At 41.7% G+C, this 21,014-nt stretch overlaps 1 protein-coding gene across 1 annotated transcript in view; it reads left to right on the plus strand.

The window, feature by feature from the left end:
• IQCB1 (IQ motif containing B1) overlaps nt 1–21,014 on the plus strand; it is a 1,943,919-nt gene that overhangs the window by 879,234 nt on the left and 1,043,671 nt on the right. Inside the window, exons 8-9 of the mRNA XM_044075021.1 lie at nt 13,417–13,526; nt 13,652–13,678. Coding sequence (XP_043930956.1) covers nt 13,417–13,526; nt 13,652–13,678 — 137 coding nt within the window. The remainder of the gene's footprint in view (nt 1–13,416; nt 13,527–13,651; nt 13,679–21,014) is intronic.

Raw genomic sequence — 21,014 nt, forward strand, 5'->3', positions numbered from 1 at the left:
GGTACCACCAGAGGTTGGCAGCACCAGGTTCTGTGTAGACTAGAGGAAATTAAATAGTTACACAGAGTCAGATACTTACCCCATGCCTAAGACAGCTGAAGCCCTAGAGCAGCTGGGTGGGGCTAAGTATTTTACCACCATTGATCTTACCAAGGGTTACTGGCAGGTGCCCTTGACTCCCAGTACTAGAGAGAGGTCAGCCTTTGTGACTCCTTTTGGCTGGTATGACTTCACAAAGATGCCCTTTGGGATGAAAAATGCTGCAGTGACTTTCCAGATGCTGGTAGATCATATCCTAACAGGAGCAGGAGATTTTTCCCTTGATTAACTAGATGCTATTGCCATCTACAGCCATTACTGGCAAGAGCACCTTCAGCATGTCATGGGAGGTGCTGGGCAGACTACAGAGGGTAGGGTTGACCATTAAGCCCAGCAAATAGGTGGGTATGGCAGAGTTCTTCTACCTGGGACATAGAGTGGGGAGTGGTAAGATCAAGCCAGAACCGGCCAAAGTGGAAGCCATTCAGTCATGGCCTGCACTGGTTACCAAAATGCAGGTGAGGGCATTTTTAGGGACAGCAGGGTACTAGAGAACGTTCATCCCCAGTTATAGTACCATACCTGCTCCCCTCACAGATCTGACAAGGAAAAACAGGCCAGATAAGGTAGTGTGAACCCCAGCATGTGAGCTGGCATTCCAGAAGCTTAAAGGAGCTTTGGGATGACCCCGTGTGTTGGCCAGACCAGATTACAGCAAAGAATTTGTTGTGCAGTTGGATGCTTCAGACCCATGGGGTGGGGGCTATACTTAGCCAGATTTCTTCAGAGGGAGAAGAGCACCCAGTAGTTTATTTCAGTCGTAGGCTCCAACCCAGGAAGGAATGCTATGCAACTGTAGAAAAGGAATGTCTAGCTATATTGTGGACACTTCTGTATGGAAGGAAATTCACTGTAGTTACAGATCACAATCCCTTAACATGGCTACATCGAGCCAGCCAGCAAAATGCCAAGTTACTAAGGTGGAGCCGAAGATTGCAAGCATATGATATGTCAGTGCAGCACCATGTTGGGTTAGCAATGCCAAGGCAGATGTGCTGTCAAGACAAGGGATGGGGTAAGGTATTCCCAGATAGACTCAACCCTCTCAAGCAATGTTTCTCAAGGGTCACGTGAAAAACTAGCTTGAGTTCTTGTGGGTAGGAGAAATGTGAAGGCTGCCAGCCCAGCTAGCCAGAATTTTGTAAATAATTCTATGTCATTGTAAATATTAATACGATCCATAGGCTTGTCTACAAATGTAAGTAACCTGTATGTTATGTGCTGAGCTTCAAAAATGTAACCACAGTGCACCCTAGTGGAAAAGAGGAGAAATGTATATTGACTGTATGCCTGTGCAAATGTATGTTTTCATAGTAGAAATTGGGACATACAGAGTTAACTTGCAAACTTTGAGAAAATAAGTAAAGAGTTTTACGATTGTGTTTACCACAGCTAGAAGACAGAATGTCTACAGCTAGAATTTCTTTCTATTGTCTTAAGACAGAAGTAATTACTAGTTTTAAAATGTAAAAGTGTTAATTGTTTTATGACTTCCAGTTTCAGGCAAGCTTCAAAGAGGTAAGTGTCAGCTTCTAAGAGACAAGTTCTTTTCATAGAGACATGTTAAATTTTGTTGTTACAAAAACAGCTTCTTCTGTTTTTTTTCTTTCTTTTTTTTTTTTTTTTTTTTTTTTTTTTTAAAGAGGAAGAGGCCACCCAAGTTCAAACAAATAAAGAAGCCAGTGGTCTAAATACTTTGAAACTACATCAAATACCACAGTTTAAACATTGAGGGAGACCTGTCACAGTCTTAGGCATATCTTACAATTGTTTTCAAAATAATGATTTCAGCAGCCAGAAAATAAGAGCTTGGGTAGACTCTGGCAGCAATAGGAGAGTGATGAGAAATGCATTATGTGTTGTTGAAACAGGACAGGATGCTAATCCACAAACATCAGTGACAGAAGAAGTGAAGGACAACCGATTTAATTCTTCCAAGGCATTCAGTCAGTAGCTGCTCATGACATGTATATTGGATCATCCAGGAATCTCAAGCGGTATGTATCAAATGACTTAGAAATTCTCTAAACTCAGTTTGGGGAGCATGGATTAAAGAATGACTATAACTATTGGTACTAGTACTAGTACTCAGAGATGAGGCGGATAGCAAGACTCTCTTAGTCAAAGTCTTGCCCCTTATCTTTCTTCCTAAGTACAAAGGAGCACATCTAGAGACATAAATTGATATTGCTGGGTTTTTCAGTACCATAATTCATCTGTGACAGGTATATTGTTAAAGTTTACATACATCTATATATATGTGTATGTTTGTCTATACATATATATATATATATATATATATATATATATATAGATAGATATACACATATGTTTACACACACACACACACACACACACACACACACACACACACACATAGATAGATAAGTGGATGGCCAGACCTCCCCCCAAACCAGTGGATGGAGGCCCAAAAGCAAGTACTTTCTCTCCTCAGCATCAAGGCTACTCAACCTGTCCCAGCAGAACAAAAAGGACAAGGCTTTTATTTAAGACTGTTCCTGGCTCCCATAAAAGAAAATTCCTGTCATCCTATCCTGGATCTGTCTATTCTCAACACCTTTCTGGTGCTTCCAACATTCAAAATACTACTCTCCAACAGCTGCTTCCTATGCTAGCCAAGGATGCCTGGCTGGCAACCCTAGACTTAAAAGATGCTTACCTGCACATCCCCATAAGGGAATATTGTAGGGAATACTTACGCTTCAGGGCAGGCAGTATGCACTATCAGTTCTCTGCACTTCCCTTTGGCTTATCTACTGCACTCAGGGTATTCACAAAGTGCCTAGCTTCAGCCATTGCATTTTGCAGGCAGAGAAGTATTCAGATTTACCCATACTTGGACGATTGCCTGATTTAGGCGGAAAGTCATGGCTTGCTATTACAACACCTGGCATTTGTAAAGAGACTTCTAACTTCACTGGGGTACACCATCAACAAAAAGAAATCACACCTAGTATCCTGCCAACAGATTGTATTCCTGGGAGCAAGCTTGAACACAGCTTCCCAGATGGCATTCCTCACTCCAGGGAAACAAATTTATTTGACAACCTACTTCAACCTACTGGCCACAAAAAAACAGCTATCTGCAAGGAAAATACTGCAAGCACTGGGGTTCATGGTCTCTTGCATTCTTTTAATTCCATATGCAAGACTGCATATGAGGAAAGTTCAATTGCATCTAAAAAGTCTATGGTGTCAACATTCTCAGGGCCTGGAAACAATAATTCCTATCATTCCTTGTCTAAGGGCAGAGTTCCTTTGGTGGGCAGAGGCATGCAACCACAACAAGGGACTCCCTTACACTCTACCCACTGCCGCCCAAACCCTGACAACAGACTTATCAGACTATGCATGGGGGGCTTACATGGCAGGGCAGTGCATTCAGGGCAAATGGAACCCAAAGCAGATGCACCTGCATATCAGTCAAAAAGAAATGTTAGCTGTACACAATGCTCTGATAGCCTTCAAAGAAATTATTCTTCCAGGACAACTATCGGTAAAGACAGACAACACCACAGTTATGTGGTACATAAACAAGCTGGGGGGGGAACCCATTCCTACCCACTCTGCTGACTGGCCATCACTCTGTGGAACATAGCCTTGAGCAAACAAGTGCACCTACAAGCTCAATTCCTGCCAGGCAAATTAAATTCACTGGCAGATGACTTAAGCAAAAATCTCATGGACCCACACGAATGGTAACTGGAACCCAGTATATTCAAGCTTTTGAGGAACAGATGGGGACACCAGAGGTGGACCTGTTTGCTTCCTCTCAGATCTATCAATTGAACAAATACTGCACCAGAACTTCCCACAGTCAAGCTTGGAAGGTGGATGCCCTATCCTTTACCTGGGAAAGCATCTCAGTCTATGCCTTTCCCCCTCTGCCTCTCCTCTCGAAGGTTCTAATAAAGATCAAACAGGACAAGCCAAGGACAATCCTGATTGCAGCAGACTGGCCACCCCAGCACTGGTACCCTCTTTTGCACAGTCTGACAGTGCTACAGCCATGGCACCTGCCTCAGACACCTTCCCTGCTGTCCCAGCAGGTGGGCCATATTCTGCACCCTCAGCTTTAGACCCTGAACCGTGCAGCCTGGCTAATCCCCTGAGCTCACCTCTAGCAACCCTCAGTAAGCAGGTGCTGGATGTCATTCTTGAGGCAAGGAGGCCTAGTACTAGAAAATCCTATTCAGAAAAGTGGAAAAGATACTGTTCCTGGAGCCAGTCTCAGGGGATGGGCACAGCTTACCTCATATACTAGATTACTTAACAGAAATTCTCCACAAGGGCCTATCCTTCTCTTCCATTAAGATTCATGCCTCAGCCATCTCAGCTCATTATAATACTGATCCCATCCCTCTTCTCTCATCCTCTGGTAAAGCAGTTCCTTAGAGGGGACAAAAATTTAAGACCCCCCAGGAGAGCTCCCACTCCAGCCTGGGACCTTAACTTTGTAATGGAAAAACTTACTCTTCCCCTCTTTGAACCGACTGCTACAGGAGAGATTAAATTCCTCTCTTGGAAAACAGCTTTACTTCTAGCCATCACTTCAGCAAGAAGAGTGTCTGAACTACAGGCCCTTATGGCAGTGGAACCCTTCATTATCTTCCATGCAGACAGGGTTTCCCTCAGGACTAACCCATCTTTTATGCCCAAGGTGGTGTCTAGTGTGGCTTTAAACCAGTCTTTTTTCCCTAATCTTCAGAATAAAGAGGAAAGGATACTGCATTCTCTGGACGTGCACAGACAGCTTAGATTCTGTTTGGACAGGACTAAGCTTCTCAGAAAATCTGACCAGCTGCTAATCAGCTTTGCTGCAGTGGCAGAGGGGAAGGCCATTTCAAAGCAAATCATTTCCAAATGGATAGCACACTGCATCCATTTCTGCTACAAGAACCATGGAATACCAACCCCACAGGGGATAAGAACACATTCCACTAGGGCTATATCTACCTCTACTGCATTTCTCAGAGGAGTTCCTACCAGGGACATCCTGGAAGCTGCAACCTGGAGCTCTGTACACACTTTCACCAGGCATTACCGCTTGCCTATCTTTTCTAAATCTAGAGCTGGATTTGCCACAGCAGTCTTACAGGGCCTGATTGCCAGCCCTAATGCTTTGTAATCTACCCCCAACTCTTTCTTAGCTTTGGGAATCAACCCAAATGTGATGAGGGCAACAGTGAAACATGAAGAACATAGTACAGTTGTGTACACCTCCATAAATATAGATGTTTGAGTGTATTCACTGTTGCAGTCCTGGTTACCCTCCCTCCAGCCCCCTGATTGTCTTTGTTTTCACTTATCCATTTTGGTTTGGCATATCTTGTACTATGTGTATTTGCTTTTTGCTGGGGGTGTTCCACACCATATAATTGCCTCCTATTGTAGGGGCACCAGACATCTGGGGCAAGGAAAACTGATGTAATGGCGTCGGCTACATATTTTATACCCCTGATGACCTAACGTCATGGAAGAAGTGACAACATCTGATGCAGAAATCCCAAGACTTTGGTATTCAGGCCGGCTGAGGGCTTCCTGCAGGCAGATAACCCAGATGTGATGACTGCAACAGTGAATACACTCGAACATCTACATTTATGGCAAGAATACACAACTGTACTTTATAGGCCCATCAGCCTCACCAGCCTTATATGCAAAGCTATGTAATTTTATCAAAGCATATAGGCAGTCAAAAGCAGCTTAACTGATCTAGACCATGCTCAGTTTGGTCCTGTATCTTGAACCTAGTAAACTCTTTGAAAAAGTTACAGAAGCTGTTGACAGTGCCTGTGCATACTGCTTATCTTGACCTGTCCAAGTGCTGGTATTATAATAAAATAAATTTCTTAATTGTACATTGGATTGCAGGTAGGCTATTCAGCAGATACCAGGTAGTAAATATGGCTTCCTATTGCAGTGTCAGAACTCGAAATGCCTAGTGCTGAGAAAGACTGAAACTACAGGAGATGAGTGAATCTTGAAAATCACTCTTTTCCTTTAAACTTCTTTTCTGCAAAGGGGAGGGAAGTCGCCCACACCTCCTGAACATATATACCAACTCCAACATTGCCATACCTTGGAGAAAAGGGAATATTCTGAGAAAGGCCCACCTTGAACTTAATATATGCAAGTCCTTTTTTTCATCCATTCAGTCCCTGTGTGGATCCCTACAGCCTCTTTGAACATAAAATTATACCTAGTGAGTTACCCCAGGGATCAGTGCTGGGGTCTTTGCTGTCTGGTATATGTTTTGCAGATGTCCAAGCCAATGTCCCTGAAGTGTGGTTGACCAAGGTTTGCTGAAGACTGCAAGCTGGGCACTGTTATCCACTCACCCACTGATATCAAACTTCTCCAAGAAAAGAATGGAATATGCACGTACTGAGTGTTCTGAAAACAATATTAAGCTAAATGCAAAAAGGTGCAACATAGCAGTGTTCGACAGAAAAGCTGTTCCCAGTTCATTTGTTATAACTGGTACCCCTCTCTAACAGATGCCTGACGTACGAGACCTGGATATGTATCTGGACAAGTCTGTCATTTGATCATCATATTTCAACTGTAGTTAGAAAGTCATTATATCTAGCTCAGTTAATTTCTAAGAACTTATCTTCAAGATTCAAAGTCATGGTACTATTGTACTCTTCCCTTATCAGACCCATCATTGAATACAATGCCCCTTTGGTATGTACAAATCTAAGCAAATTATTTAATTGGAAAGGCCCCAATGATTTTTTAGCCCCCAAAAAGGCCTCAAATCCTTCAACCATCCTTATATAAATAAGCAAACCCTGCTTATACTCAGTAGTGTACCAGCCTCCCCTAGATGACCTGGTAGTCTTTGTCTCACTTTCCTAGTCATGAAAGACTTAATCCTGTTTGTCCTCCTATTTCTTTGCAAACTCAGTGGCTCTACAAACACCTGTACTATGAATCTAAAGTTATACCAACAAATAAACAAGACTCTGTGGAAAGGTAGCTTCCAAGCACCATGTAATCCCAATACAGGTCAAGCAAAGTACTACATTGTCTGCCTTTAAGACTAGTCTTGATTGGCTGGTTTGACTTAAATTTACACTAGGGTTATGATGTATGGCCCTACTTCATTTGGGAGGTAAGCATTGTTAAATATGGTGTTTTATAAAGTTGCATATGGCAGGACCTCACATGGTGCCTGTGATCCAATGCCTAGTTTTGTGCCTAATGTGCAGCACTTAATCACCAAACCAAGCAAAATCCTTCTTTGAAAAATAAACCTATGAGAGTATCAGCTGTCCATAAGTTTAATTTTTCAGATCAGTCCTTCCTTTCTTTACTACCCATTTTCTCACTCTTAAGTCTGTTCAGTCCCTTGAAACTTCTTGTACAGTTTCAGGTCTTTCATTTCTAGATGGGTCTTTAACTTAGTTTCCACTCCCAAGTGACAACACCACCACAGTACTGCACTGGAGTGAGACTCATAAAATTCACATAATAACCATACTGGAAAATCATTTTAGCAATTTTGTCTGTATTTAATCAGAGGACTTCTTCAGAATAGCAATTCTCATTGTAAAATGGTTTAGACATACACTCAAACTGCATGTTCTAAAAGTAATGGATTACATTCAGACTCTCTCAAGTTTTGATGCATTCATTTTTAAAATACACCTAATACTTGTCATGTCATTTAATATTTTAGTTTCATTGAGACCAAGAAATAGGTAGCCCCTAACAATTTCAATGTGACAGTGTTTTGTTTAGCAAATGGTCCAGTGTTTTTGTTGTAAAGTTTGAAATAAAAGTTTTAAATTACATTCAAGTCTCTGTTATCACTTGCTGTATAAGTAAAGAAGAAAATAGTATGCACACTGGCATGTTTGAACAGTGCTTTATGAGCCGAGTAATGGGATATTCATATAGGCTGGACCCTAGTTCATTACCCTGCCTAGGGCTCCATTTGATCATGATCCAGATCTGCTAAGGCTACTGCTCTTCCTAGCCTAATAGCACAAGTGAAGCTCTTGTACACAGACAAATACTGGTGCTCAGAACAGATGAGCACTGTGACTCTTTCAGCCGGATTTATATGCCTCTGAATCAGTCCACCTTTTTTTATTTTATCATTTGCATGCGTGGTGGTGATGGTACTAATATGCATGCATTAATGCAGTCATGTGCATACCACAAATTATGTATGATTTCTGCTATAGTGTAGTCTTGCCTCATGAGTCTCTGAATCACACACCACCTTCCTGTGCATGACATCTCATTATATTGTTTTGTGGAGTGCTATGCATTAAATGTTTCTGAATATCCCACAATGCCTTAGAAAAATTGTGTGAAAGAACTCACTTTCCTGTCAAAGTCAAAATTTCCAGATGATCCATATAGAGTAGCTTCCTCTCATCAGCCACCTTAAATCCCACTCCTTACATAGGGTTACCACCTATCCCACTTTGCGAGGGACAGTCCTTCTTTGGGCAGTTGTGTCCCGCAAACAAATTGTAAAAATAGCAAATGTGTTAAGATTTTAGGACAAAAGTATTTCCTATATTTTATGTAATAGTTGCATAAAACAGTTATTCTGTATCTGAAACACCTAAATGTTATAAGAAACCAAATAAGCAACTAAAATGCTACGAAAATAAGCTTTTATTTAGGCAAAAAAGTGAAGTTCTGTCCTTTGTACTGGCCATGGGAATGTTTTAGCCTGCAAAATCTGATGTTTGCACTAAAAATGTCCCACTTTGGACATTTGAAAAGGTGGCAACCCTATCCTTACATTATTAATCATTTTCATCCTACCAAGTTTCCAACTTGACAGTTTGTATTTTTTATTCTTGCATTCACAAGGAAGCATTTTCAGAATCAGTTGTTTTACACAATGACCTAATTAAGTAAGCAATTTACATATTGTTAGTTTCAGTTTACTGTCCTTCATTTCATTGCTTTGATCATTTGTACATTATATTACTCTCTATGCCAGTGTCTTCTTTAAGCACAGCACTTTATCTTGCCAGAGAAGAAGCCAAACATTAATAGCCATCCGATTCATTTTTCACAATTTTTCTTTGTCAATTTCTTGCATGTCTTTAACTCTGTCTGCATTATTACCACTTTATTGTGCCTACAGATAATTAATTGCTGTGCATGAAGCACTCTGATTACATTCAAAAACAGCTAAATTATATACTGGTTCAGGGCTTCTGTAGCAGGTGACCCAACCTTAACAATGCTTAGAGGAATGCTTAACAATTGATAATCACATCCCCTAGGTACTGTTAACATCACTTCTACATTAAAAACAGATAGCGCCGACCAGTAAACAGCAGCAGGGCATGTTTCTACTCCTGTTTCTGCCTGCTGTCTGCTGAAGTGCACAAAGTATTTTTGAATTAAACTGCTTCCCTTACACATGGAATATGTAAGACAACAACTACTCCCCCACTGCTTTACTGGCTTTCAATGCCAGAACAACACATCTCATTTTTTTTTGTAACCTTACTTTTGATTAATTTGAACTACGTGGAGAAGATAAATCTCTATGCACTACAAGGAATTGAGTGAATCAACAGATTGTAACCCTGCTCGGAAGGTGAATTTCTTGGTATCCATTCCTCAAACACATAATAAATCCATTACAATCATAGATCCGCTAATAATCTTCTATATCATGACTTTGTTCCGTACCATGACTGCAGATTTTTTTTTTCCATTTTACTTATTTTAGCAAAATGATTTTGCTTTTCACAGCTTCTAAACACTTGATAATTAATTATTATGCATTCCCTTTTGTCATGAGTAATGCCACTGGAGTCTACCTTTTGATGGAGTGTAACATGTGAAATGCTATTTGCCTGAACCCAATTCCTCAGATGTACAGTGCCTGGAATTGTTTTACATTCTATGTATGCACTAATCAATCATAACTCTGCAAGCAATTTTTTCATCCTCTAAAGGTTTTTTTTCTGTTTTCTTTGTATTTGTGCAGCCATGGATTTAGTATATATAAATAGCGGGTTATGGGAGGCTTGCCCCCTAGAAAATGCTTTTAAATTGATGTGATTTTTAGTTTCATGAGGTGGATTGTTTGACACTGGCATTTATCTGGTTTGTTTTTGAGTGATTAGAGCTCAGTGTCTCTTAATGGATCCATAATGTCACATCTCATGCAGTACTATTAGTGCCATGTTTATTGTACTTTTCATGCTTCTCATAACTCTGATGTCTCTTGTCTCACTGTTTTTGCTTGTTTTCATCTTTTCTGTCGTACAAGGAACTTTATACAATTCTAATTCTTCAAGGAGTTTTAACTGTAGCCGTTTTCACATAAACACACACACACACACACACACACACACACACACACACACACACACACACACACACACACATATGGCTTGCTTTATTTATTTTCTTCTATTTATCCTTTAGTAATTGGGAAAGTCCAACTGAACAAATGGCCCATTTTCAGAGGAGGCATGGGGAGAAAAGCTCCACAACAGTTTCAAAAACATTTAAACAATTTTTGATGAGTATATACAAGGGAAAAAAACCTTCAACAGCTTAAATATTTCACAGTGAGTTGGGGAGAAAGCAACACCAAAAGACATAAAAGCATTTTGCAATAGCTGATAAGTAATTATATACAAGGGTAGAAAAGTCCCACATCAGATAAAACTGTTTACAATAGATTGGGGTGAAACTTATGCACAAGGGGATAACAGCCCCCAAAACAGATTGAAATACATTTACAGACTGTTTATTGGAGAAATTGTAGCAAGACGCTTTTCAGAAGTGAATAACCCTTAAGTAAAATAATATGTGGCTATTCAAAATATTGATTATAATTCTAATATATGGTGGCGAGAAACATTAGAGTATTCTAATGCCAAAATATACAAGAGTAATAGTGTAAGATGGGGAAGCGTAATGTGCAGGAGGGGAAAAATTAAGGAAATGGAGAGGTGATAGATACTAGAAAGATGAGAATGTTATGGAAAGGTACCAGAGGGGAAATAAAAAATAGTACTACTTGGCTACTAGGAAGAAGAGGTAGAGGAGCTGTTTCTTGATTGATAATTTATGATATCACAAACAGTTAATTTTTCTTATATTAAAGAATGATGTAACTCATTAGATTTACAGTCTGTGGCACTATTTAATTCAGTAAGAAAAACGTAAGCACTTTTCATTGGACAGTGAACCGTCATGAAGAGCAAATTATACCTGCATGGCATATTTTTCCTCGGCCCACAGTAACTCTAAAAATTCTGTCTTATCACTGCAATGATGTCTGTCTGTCTTTTGAAACTCAATGTAGTATGAGCTTTCAGGGTTTCTTCTCCTGCAACATGCAGAAACATAGCAACCATACTTTTTTAGGCTTCTCAGATGTAATGCACTCAGTCACAAATAAATTGAATTTCTGGACCCACAATATTCAGTTCCCGGACAAGCTGCATTACAGAAAGAGATTTACTGGAGGATGTAGCTTTACAGTTTCTTAAAAGGAAAATTAAGTAACTTATTTGCAATTACTTTTGACATCACGTTACAGTTGGTATTCAAAAATATGAATAACAAAATGTGGCACGAGACTGAGTCCTGTCAGCACCATCAGCTTTACTTTCAAACTGTGCAGTAGTGTATGGGAAACCGTGATGTGTATATGGACTCTAAATGAGGCTAAAAATGCAAAAAAAATGTCATGATACACCCACACACACATATATGTTACAGGGCTGATGTTTAGACAATGTGAATCAGCATTACCTGTCTATCCTTATAAATGCCAGAGCACCCCACACCATTTTCAGTACTTGAAACAATTGGTTGCTATGCTTAGCTTTCCAATACAGTACTCCTTTCACTCACGTAATGTGTGTGTATATACACATGTATAATTGACAGAATACAAAGTATTAGTCCAGATAAAATCTCATTAGCTCGCAGTTCTAGGTCACTATCTCTTTGAAGCCCTCCCTGTGGGAGGAATAAGGATGCCTTTATCTAGATTCAAGTAGTTTCTTCTGTCAAGCAGGTTGATTGATGAGCGTTCTTGTTTACTCTGTTTCTTATTAGTCCTGTCACCTTCTTGGTCACAGATAGGATACCAGACCTGACTCAAGCTTTCTAACTTATTTCTGTTTTCACATATGTAATTGAAATAGATGAGCATTGTGTGTTGGACATTTCCTCTGATTGTGCTAGTACTGTTTCTTAAACAACAAAAATGTAAACTATTCTAAATGAAAAAGAAAATGAGAAGGGTAGATTACATTCTTGATAGTTCAAGTTTATATAGGCCTGATGTATACCCAGGGCTGGTTCCAAAGGAAGATGTCTAGAAAAACTTAACTGCATGATGGCCAGTTAGCACTGGTCTTGTTTATGCATTTCTGTCACAGAAACCTTTTTTGATGATCATGAATACTTGTGTTACCTATTTTCTTGCAGTGTTACTATCCTGAGTATTTTATTGGCTGCATTGTAAATCAAAGCAAAATATTATAGGATCATATGATCATAGGAAGTTACCAGGCTAAAGGCCCTAGGGCCCTTACAAGCCTAGCCAAGTTCTACCCTTATTTCCACAGTCAGCACCTAATGCCCATGTCCAAGAGGGACACAGGTGGAACCCCCAGGCTGAATTTACAGTTAACCATCCAGTTGTCCAGATTGCGTTTGAAGAGGGCCAATGAGGTGCTCTGTTTGACATGAAGTGAGAGTCTGTTTCAAAGATGTGGTAACCTCTGGGAGACAAATCTGTCCCTCCAGCAACTTCTATTAATGTCACATTCCAGGTTAAGGTCTTTAGAGAGAGTAACCCATGCACCATTTGACTTGCGGATATGCAGCATTTCCAGTAAAGCAGGGTCAGAGATTGCCTTATTTGCAAGGCAGAGATCATCGCTGTGTAGTCTGTATGAGTACTTTTAAACTTCTGCCTTCCCGTCTTGCACTAAAATCTCATCTCCAACCTTCTTATCCTTTTTCTTACTCACCTTAAGTGTCTTACAATGAGTGCAACAAATCCAACTGTTACCATAGATAGCACTGCTGTTATGCTTTAACTTGCATGTCTTAACTGTTTTTCCACCTGCCAATTTCCATTTGCTCATCATCACAAGGGATATTCTTCCCACAAAAGTGTACAAATAAAGCTTTGATGTTAATGGATAAGAAATCAACAAACAATACTTGTCAAAACTATCACACAGTATGTTGCTTTCTGTTTTTAGCTGTTTATACTGATGGTTAGGACTCTGATTCCAGTCTAAATGGCATTTGTGTACATTGCCCTAGGGATACATATAATTTTGAGCAAACAGTGGACAGGACGAGGATTTGGCAGAGAACTCACTCGGCTGTTGGAGCTGCTAAGTACAAGATCCTCCCAACAAGAAGAGATGCAGGTAAAAAATGCATTCAGAATTCATCTTTCTGTGGTATAATTTCAGTCATGGCTAAAGTCTGAATTGTAGCAGCCATGTAAGCAATTATGTTTATTACCTGTTTGATGTCAGTACATACCATGCAGAATTTTTTTCAGATCTGCAGTTTTATTGTGGGAGTATCCAGCCTCTGCATTTACATTTGTAGACATTTATGGTTTCTGCTGAAAAAGATACCCAGTTCAGATAGTTTAACACATGACTCTGCAGATATATGATCTTGGGATCACACAATCACACAGGTCATAACAAAATGACCAAATGTAAATCACATGCAGGTATTGTTGTGCATAACCTCAATATGCAATTTATTTTTTTGAGTCTCCTATATCATTCTTACTGCACTGCTACCCAGTGTCCCACATTCACTGCACTGCTACCTAGTGCCACACATCCACTGCACTGCTACCCAGTGCCCCACATTCACTGCACTACTATCTAGTGCCCCACATCCACTGCACTACTACCCAGTGCCCCATATCCACTGCACTACTACCCAGTGCCCCATATCCACTGCACTACTACCCAGTGCTCCACATCCAGTGCACTGCTCCCCAGTGACCCACATCCACTGCACTGTTACCCAGTGACCCACATCCACTGCACTGTTACCCAGTGATCCACATCCACTGTACTGCTACCCAGTGCCCGACATCCACTTTGGGACTATGAGTTATTCCAAACCCTCATTGACTTACTCTGCTAAAATGCTAGGTCTGGTATTGGAACCTAAGGGGGTGTCCTGAGGGTTTTGGACATCCATATTCCACTGAGATATTTTTCATTTATGCCCTACCCACTCCTCCCTCACGATGCCCATGGCTACATCTGAGGGGTGCGTATGTGCAGTGGGGAAGCTCAGCCATATCCTCCCCCAGCCCCTCTTTGGACCACACCTCATCCCATGCATTGTCCCAAGCCTTCACAGGGATCATCACAGTAGATTCCCATGTCACCTCCCTCCATTGGGATGGCCATTTTCTTCATCCCTGCCACATTGTCAGTTGTCTGAGCATCTAATCAAACCTGGGGTGCTAGGGCCTTAGTCAGGACTTTCTCTGTTTACACCACTGGAGCGGTCTTACAGTCTATTTGAAATACTTGGAGCAGCGACTAAAAGTGAGGACATTTTCCATGACTTATAACCCAGACCTACTCAGAAAGGACCAGTCTTTGACTTGTTGATCTCAATCTTTAATGGTCAGTGGATTTCAGAACTAGAAGTGAATAGCTATTTAGGTACAAATGACCAACAAACAGTATGGTTCATGATAATCTTAGTAGCCGAACCAGGCTATGCAGAAGTGATGCTATGATAATCTTAGTAGCAGAACCAGGCTATGCAGAAGTGATGCTGCTGGACGCTATGAAAGCTGACTTTGAAAAATTAGTTGGTGTCATAGAAAATCAGTAGCATGCAGTCAGAAGCCAGTAGGAGAACCAGAAGTACAATGGAGAAATAAAGGAAGTGATATCATCAGAGCAATTTACTTTACTGAAAAAGACTTAACACATTTGAATGATATAAGCAGCATGGTGGAACATCCTTCAGTCAGTATCTGTAATAATTAAAATTCTTTTGAGAGAAGGCATTCATCTACTGCTGTATTTGATTGTTAACATTCCTGTTCCCCACAAAAAGTGTATGCACAACCTACCATCTATAATCTTAATTTAAATTTACCAAAATTCCTCCTCCCAAACCTGTGAGTCTCAGTTTTAAAAAGATTTTCTTCTTTGCTGGTGAGCAAGTCCCTTGCAATCCCCCAAAACCAAGAGAAGTTTATGTTCTTAATACCCTTTTACTTCAATATATTAACTCTGTACTTGCATAACCAAGGCGAAGTCTAAGGAGAAAGAAACTGAGAAAGAAAAAGAGAAGGATAAGTCTTACAAAGTGAGAAATCTTTATTTAAATGTTCTCCAGATCTGATGGTACAGGTTGGACTGGATCCAAAATCATTTTGGAGGTTGGAAATGACAACTTCTTAATTTTGTTCCTCCTCTTCTTCTCAGCCCCGATTCTTAGTGGAACCAGTGAGTTCAAGGCTGCATTCCCTGATTCTCCAAGAAAGGCGATAGTCTAGACCACCCTCAGTGGCCTCTTCCTCCTCTCAGTATTCCCAAAGCCTTACTGAACAGGATGTTGACAGACTGATAAAGAAGTTTGGGGTTCTCTTGGTACCAATGACTAGGAATGTACCGAGCATTTGTCCAACATACCTCCCTCTTATTTCTCCAGTACTGTTCCATCTAACATTGGAACCAATCCCTCTGGTTTTATCCTGCACTGAGGTGCCTTCGTCGACAGTCTTAGTTTAACTCTGACATCATCCCCATCTCTCTCAACACTGATGCATTTGGAACAGAGAGAGACTCGGAGCCAAAGAGTCAGTGCCAGGGCTGGAGAGGATGTGTTGTCACCAGTGTTATTGGAGCCATCTTTACCTCTAGGGATTTTGGCTGTCAACAGCTCGGATCTGAGATCAAATTCAGAGTAAAGACACATTGGCACAGAGAGATCTTCTTTGTCCTTGGACCTCAGAAAGGATTGCAACTTTGGTCTTTGAGGCTTTCCATAGGATCCTAGCTGTGCCTAAAGAGAATGCCCCTCCAACTGGGTTGATTCCTCCCAAACCTCAACAGGATTCTGCCTCTTCTTCCCATCAGGGACAGTTGGAACATCAGAATCTTGAGATCCCATGCTACATTAGTTCAGTTTGATTCAGAATCTTCTGCTCTCCCAACAGACTTGCAAACAGAAGCTCAAAGACTCCTCTCCAGAGTCCTTCATGGAAGTCACTGATTTGGATGAATGTGAAGGGTCTCCCTGCTCCCCCCTCAGAAGATATCACCTTTGGTGAGATCGTTGAGTTGATGAAACAGAGATGGGGATTGTCCACCCAAGATTCTTCACCTGATGAGTCTATGTTCCTGAAAGCTTTAGGTTCTGGCTTAACATTGTCCTGGGTGATACCACCCATATGGCTTAACGGGCATGATAGGACCCTGATGTGGTAGAAGCCATATCCATGAAAGCAGACAATATTTTGGCAGCTCTGGAAGCGAGGAAACATTGGAGAAAAGTTCTCCCAGTAGATGCTATGGTGGTAGCAGCATCCACAAAAACGGAATTATCCGAGGAAAGCTCCTATAATTCATCCCCCTAGCAGGGAGTCTAGCGCGATAGGTTTGGGAAAGAGACTTATGCCTCAGCCATTTTTGCTGTCAGATCGCAGAATTGTTTGTCTCATGTTACTAGGTTCCAGAGAGATTTGACCAAGGAACTATACAAATCTCTCCCTGGTATATTGCCTCCTGATGTTCAGAAAATGATGGACTCCCAGTTATCTACACTACAGTCAACCACTAATGTAGACATGTGACTGCTTTGGAATGTCTCTGATGGCACAGCCAGGGCAGCAGGCACCGGTATCACTATGCACTGTCATTCCTGCATGTGCCTCTGTGGCTTTGCTGAAAGCTTTAAGACATCCTTTGTAAATGCCTCCCCCTACAATGGGTCAATGCTTTTTGGATCCAAAGTTAAAAACGCTCTTACCAGGAGTCAGCAGGATGGCAAGACTGTCTGTGCAGTGAGGATCAGTTTCTCCACTCCACAAAGATCCTTCTCAAGGAATCAAAGTATGGGAGGAAAATATGTGGTTCCAAAAATCATAAGAGTTCTTTCCACAACTCTCATGGTGATAGACCTCCTTGTGGTAGAGGTGAAGGTAAATCAAATGGAGGTTGCCCTAAGGGCAGAGGCAAGACCGCACAACCAGGGCTTCCATGGTCGTTTTTCAAGGAAGCCTTATCGATGTACCTGAATGGTTGTCTGACTGCTGCAGTCTGCAAGCAGTCAGGGGATGCTTGTCTTTGCACCCACAAGCCTGGCAAAACTTCACCACAGATTCATGGGTGCTAAAGATAATTTTCAGAAGCTATTAGATTCCCTTTTCCCTTCCTCCTCCTCAAAAAAAAAAGAGGAATGTACCTGATATTTCAGCCAGTCAGCAGGAACCAGCAACAGTAGAAGTTTCAAAACTGCTAGAAAAAAAAAAAGAGTCTTCCAGTCAGCCCCCAAGACCAGTTATAATCAAGAGTATATTCAAAGTTCTTTGTAGTGGGGACCTCAGACCCACTTTGGATCTCATTCACCTAAATCAATTTGTGAAACAGACAAAATTACAGATGGTCATTATTCAGTCCATATTGTCTCTGCTGAGGAAGGACAATTGGATATACTTTAGAGATCTCCAGGATGCTTACTATCATGTGAAGATATTGAAGCACTCCAGGAGATTCCTCCATTTTTGGCTGGGAGTCAGTCATTATCAGTTCAGAGCCCTACCCTTTGACCTCACCACAGCCCCCAGGGTGTTCATCAAGATAATGGCAGTGGTGACAGGGAACTTGCTACTGCTTGGGATCAAAGTTTCCCCATACCTTGACAATTGGCTCCTGTCTGCTACCTCTGAGCATCTGTTACTTCTCCATTTGGATCTTGTGCTCCAGTTGTTGTTGAATCTAGGAATAACCATAAATGTTCCCAAGTGTCATCTGAATACAACCCAGCAAATGGAATTCATAGGGTCCTACCTCAATACTAGCCTTCAGATTGTCAGCCTTCCCCATACCAGGGTTCTTTCTTTACATCTAATGGTCATGGGGGTGCATCATCATCTCTCACCTCCAGTGAGGTTGATTTTATGCTTCATGGGTCTAATAGCATCCATGATACTAATGGTTCCACTAGCCAGGTATCATGCGAGAGTGCTGCAATGGATCCTAGCAGTACACTGGTTTCAGGACATCCATCCCTTACATGCAAAGATTCAGCTCATTCAGATCTGCAGACAATACATTGCCTGGTGGATTATGATGTTCATCGTGTTTCACTGTTGCAGTTATTACTCTTGGGTTATCTTGCTGGCAGGCTATCCTCAGTCGGCCAGAATTCCAAAGTCTAGGTCTGACGTCGGTTGCTGTCGCCTCTTCCCTGACATCAGTGCTCCAGGGGTATAAAAGATGCAGCCGACGCCATTTTCTTCAGTCTTTCTTGCCGCGCGGTGCCTGAAGCAAAAGCAGTTCGCAAGTGCCGGTCGTCCGACTCCTGAGATTTTCAAATCCGAACTTCATTAAAGCTAAGTACCCCATTGAGGAAACTTTTTTCTTGCTCCAGACCAATGTCAGAAAAAGTTAACAATTGTATTTCTTGTGAGAAGCAAATACCTCATAAGGATTTTCACTCTTACTGTATTCCTTGCCTAGGCCCTGATCACAACATTGCTAGCTGTTGGTTTTGTGCTAGATTTAACCAACGCACTATCAAGCGTTGGTTCGATTTTGCATTTCATTACTTTGGCCGAAGATTTAATTATATAAAGCCGTTGGACCAGCCGACAACCAGAGTTTACAAAAAACACAAGGACAAGGAAAAGTATAGGCATCTGAGGTCCAAAACCGACGATGAGGCCTCTGCTAGGCCAGATGCCGGTTCGCGGGTTCTCAGTGAGGTGCTTTCGCAGCCCCTGACGCCCGCTACCTCAGAGCCACAGACCACTTCAGACTCCCACGTGGAGCCAACTGGGCCTTTGGATACTCAAGGTATTGGACACTCGGAAATCATTCCCTCAGATGGGCCCGGAGCCGCTGAGCAGGCATCAGCTTCTGAGGGTGTCTTCAGACCTACACAACTATATATTAAGCCATCTTCAGCTTCAAAGACTAAAGCAGCTCTAAAGACAAAGAAACAAGTACAGCATTCTCCTACTCAGACTTCCATGCCTAAAAAACAGATGCTCAAAATGGCTGAAGATCTAATTACTTTGATCAGGGGCTCCCATCCCCCGCCTGATAAGAGGCCTAGGCAAGAGACAGAGTATGATTCTTCTGATCAGGTTTCTATTTCCTCTAATTCCTCTTCTGAACAGGATTACTCCATGCTTCCCTATGAGGATTCTGATGCTGAAGAATCCATTCCTTCAGCCTCTCCTCCTGAGGATTATTCTTTTGGGGAAACCCTGCATATCATGAGGGAGCATTTCCACTAGCAAAGCCAAGATTATTCTGAATCTAAGAATAGGCTCAGAGACTTTCTGCTACTACCTCAGCACAGACCCTTTGCTATTTCACCTGTTCTAGACATTGTAGATGATGTATTTTCAGAGTTCGGCCTGTCCCTGGACTCTTTACCCCCTGCACCTGCTAAGCCAGACAGATACTACAGGGTCCCGGGTTCTCATAAATTCCTATACAAAAACCCTGCTGCTGACCCAGAAACTATATCTCAGCATCCCAAAGGGGTTAAAGCTTCCACTGCAAAAAACCCTGTCCCCTCAAATAGGGATTCTAGGGCTCTAGACAGATGGGGGGAAAAATCTACACTTCTGCTACTCTGGCTGTAAGGGCTTTAAATTGTCAGTTTCATATGCTTAAATATCAGCAATATTTAATGTCACTGCTTAAACAGAAATTGTTGACAAATACTGAATGTTCAGAGAACAAGGAATTGCAGGATTTATTGCATGCAGCTGAACAAGTGGGAAAGCATACTTTGCAGTGTGGTTATGATTCACTGGAGGCCTCTTGCAGGGCCGCAGTTACAGGTTCTGTGATTAGCAGGCATACTTGGTTAAAGGAACAGAATCTGCCTGATCATGTTAAAGCAAAATTATTAGATGCACCATTACAGCATGACACTTTGTTTGGTACTAAAGCAGAAGAGGTGTTGAAAAAAATGGAGGATAAAGCAAAATCCATGCAGACAGTCAAGGATTTCTTACAGATACAGCCACCCAGGTTTAGCAGGAACTGGCCTTCTAAAAATTGGTCCTTTCCAGTGTCAGACAGACCACAAAGAGGCAGATACAGGTGTCCCAGAGGCAGATCTCAGCCCCAAGGCTCATACAGGCCTAAACAATGGGGTGCTCCTACCTCCAAAAGCGGAGAAGACAAATCACAACCTTACAGGTGACAGTCCCAATGCCTTTCCTCTACCAGATCCAAGCATTTTTCTTTTGGCAGCCCCCTTAGGGGGAAAACTAGCACTTTTTTCATCAAATTGGCAAATGGTTACCCAAGACAAATGGGTCCTGAACATAGTGTCCCAAGGCTACAGGTTCCATTTTCACACTCTACCAAGGTCAAAAGGTATGCCAGACCTGCCACACAATCAATGGACAGAGGCACAAAAACAAATTACAGCCCTCATGGACATGAGGGCCATTCAGGCAAGAACCACAACAAGAGCAGGGGCAAGGATTTTACTCCAGACTTTTCCTAGTACCCAGAAAGGACAAAACCTGGAGACCAGTACTGGACCTGTCTGTACAAAATACGTTTCTGGAAGTTCCAAAATGCAAGATGTTGACTCTACAGCAGCTACTGCCCATGCTGGGCAAGAAGGCTTGGCTCGTAACTTTGGACCTAAAAGAGGCATACCTG

Source organism: Protopterus annectens, chromosome 6.part0, assembly GCF_019279795.1.
Source record: "Protopterus annectens isolate FY-2018-M chromosome 6.part0, PAN1.0, whole genome shotgun sequence".
NCBI lineage: Eukaryota > Metazoa > Chordata > Ceratodontiformes > Protopteridae > Protopterus > Protopterus annectens.